The sequence below is a fragment of the Littorina saxatilis genome, linkage group LG9, assembly GCF_037325665.1.
Source record: "Littorina saxatilis isolate snail1 linkage group LG9, US_GU_Lsax_2.0, whole genome shotgun sequence".
NCBI classification, from domain to species: Eukaryota; Metazoa; Mollusca; class Gastropoda; order Littorinimorpha; family Littorinidae; genus Littorina; species Littorina saxatilis.
In genome coordinates this window covers 4994803-4997407 of record NC_090253.1, presented here as the reverse complement: position 1 = coordinate 4997407, position 2605 = coordinate 4994803, and the positions used below count along the sequence as shown (strand labels likewise).

At 42.7% G+C, this 2605-nt stretch overlaps 1 protein-coding gene across 2 annotated transcripts in view; it reads left to right on the top strand.

Annotated features, from left to right (window-relative positions):
* The first annotated feature begins 903 nt into the window (after positions 1-903).
* The window catches only part of LOC138975130 (sodium/glucose cotransporter 4-like), a 14341-nt gene continuing 12639 nt past the window's right edge, over positions 904-2605 (top strand). Inside the window, exon 1 of one of the 2 annotated variants that reach the window (XM_070347792.1) lies at positions 904-1345. In XM_070347792.1, coding sequence (XP_070203893.1) covers positions 1265-1345 — 81 coding nt within the window. In that variant the 5' untranslated portion in view covers positions 904-1264. The remainder of the gene's footprint in view (positions 1346-2605) is intronic. The other variant, XM_070347793.1, reaches the window with a different exon arrangement.

Here is a 2605-nt window from a genome sequence, read left to right as displayed (position 1 = left end):
GACCCCTGTCAGCACTAGGCTGATATACCTGCAGATAAGAATTGTCATAAATTATTTCGGATAATGGAGTTTGGCTTGAGACACACAACGAAATGAACGAGAAAAACAGTGTCACACCCGTGCGGTGAATACGCGTTCCGGATTTTCCACAGCCTTGAAAAGTGGAAATGCATATAACAATGTGAAACGAGGTGTCTTCTTCGCTATGTTTGTATATATGTGTGCGTGCGTTCGTTCGTGTGTGTCACTGTGTGTGTATGTGTGTGTGTGTGTGTGTGTGTGTGTGTGTGTGTGTGTGTGTGTGTGTGTGTGTGTGTGTGTGTGTGTGTGTGTGTGTGTGTGTGTGGTTTAACAAACAACTTCCCTTACTCACATCAGCTTTGAGTTCAGGATATTTTTGGTCAACATTTACGAAATATTCGTACTTTACTTCGAGGAAGAATTGGAACAGTGTTTTTAACTACTGTGTGACAGATATAATTCTGCAGATAAGTAACACGACAGTGTCTCACCAGCATGATAGAAGGAAAGCCGTCTTTCTTTGTGAGATAGAAGCACAGTGTCAAACATGGTATAAATAACCAGACGTGATTTGTTGTTTGTTTTGTTTGCTTAACGCCCAGCCGACCACGAAGGGCCATATCAGGGCGGTGCTGCTTTGACATATTACGTGCTCCACACACAAGACAGAAGTCGCAGCACAGGCTTCATGTCTCACCCAGTCACATTATTCTGACACCGGACCAACCAGTCCTAGCACTAACCCCATAATGCCAGACGCCAGGCGGAGCAGCCACTAGATTGCCAATTTTAAAGTCTTCGGTATGACCCGGCCGGGGTTCGAACCCACGACCTCCCGATCACGGGGCGGACACCTTACCACTAGGCGAACCGTGCCGGTTTACCAGACGTGAGGAAGAGTGTGTTCATTGAGTGACAAAAGAACAACCTCGTTCATTGTATGACGCGGGGAAATCTCGATAGAACGAGGGATAGCCTGGGTTAAACTGAAAAATAAAGATCGGTGCGCTGGAGGAGTAAGCTGGAAAACGAGGTCACAACATGGCAAGTGGATAGCTGGTCTAGGAATTGCGATGTTTACAATATAGCGTACAACCAGTGTTTTGATCCGCGAAGCTCGGATTATTCGAAACCAGGTATCTCAAAGGTGTACAAAGTTGCAAGGGTCTTGTACGAATGACTGCATGTTGGAGCAGAGTGGACAGTGTATTTTGTACATTTGTTGTGGTCGAGGTTGTTAGTGATGGCGGACAGTCGTTTGCACTGGGGAGACATCGTCGTTATCATCGGTTATTTCATCGTTGTCACCATTGTTGGAATCACCGTGAGTATGACGAAATGAATAGTTTTTGGCACAGCTTGTATGTTCCAAATGTGTGGGTTGTTCTTTCGTCAAAAATACTTCTTACACTAGCTGGCTTTAAACACACAGACGAACAGAAAGACAGACTAACACACGCATATTTTTGTACACACGCACATACAGTCATGTGCGTGTTTACACGCACCTGCACATACGTACATGCACACACGCAAACACACATGTATACACACAGGTATACACACAAGTATACACACAGGTATACACACAAACACAAATACAAGTCTACCCAATATTTAGAAACTGCTGTGTGACAATGTAACCCAAACGTCGACTCTAAAGCCTTCTTCTCAATCGTGAAATGTGACACACGAAAACTATGTATGCATTACTTGTGTCAAAGTGTTTTTAAATACACATGACAATAACATGCAACCGCCTGTGTCAAACGATGTCAAGCTTTCTTCTGTTGACTTTTGTTATGCATATTATAACGCCTTCCTGGTGTATGTCTGTGAATGCACTTGTTTATGCCCCCCTGCAGGCTATTTATACATTTATGTCCGCGCTGAAAAGGCTTCAACAGGCAAATCCTACTTTCTGCTCCAGTTATTGCCATTGTGTTCTTTTTTTTTTTTTTTTTTTTTTTTTTTTTTTTTTTTTTTTTTTAAAAAGGTTCATTCGTTGGTTTATTGTCGGTTGTACGGAGATGCTACCAAGAGTTCAAGGGAAAGTTCTTTTTTTTTTGGTTTTGTTTTTGCCAAGCACATTGTGGGGCTTTTAATCAATAACATGCATCCGTCTACAATTTATCATCATTCATCCATCAACCTTCATAATAGATATGTTTGGCAAGTATACACAACACACAGCATTAGGACATAACAGACAGACGGACATATAACATACCGTTCTCCTACAAGTAAGGCCGGAGCTTAACATAGCATGCAGATTACAATACTTGACATTATGGACGTATTACCTGCTTAATAATAATACAGTCAGTTAATAATTGTGTTCTTGTCTTGATATTGTAACTAAACAGACACGCATAAACACACTTCCGCGCACGCATGCAAGCAAGCAAGCACAGACGCTCACACACGCACACACACACACGGACATGTACACACATATACACCAGTTATTGTAATTGTGTTCCTCTCTTGATATTGTAACTAAACATACACGCACACACACACTCGCTTGCATGCAGGCATGAACGCACGAACGCAAACGCACGCACGCGCACGCAAGCACGCA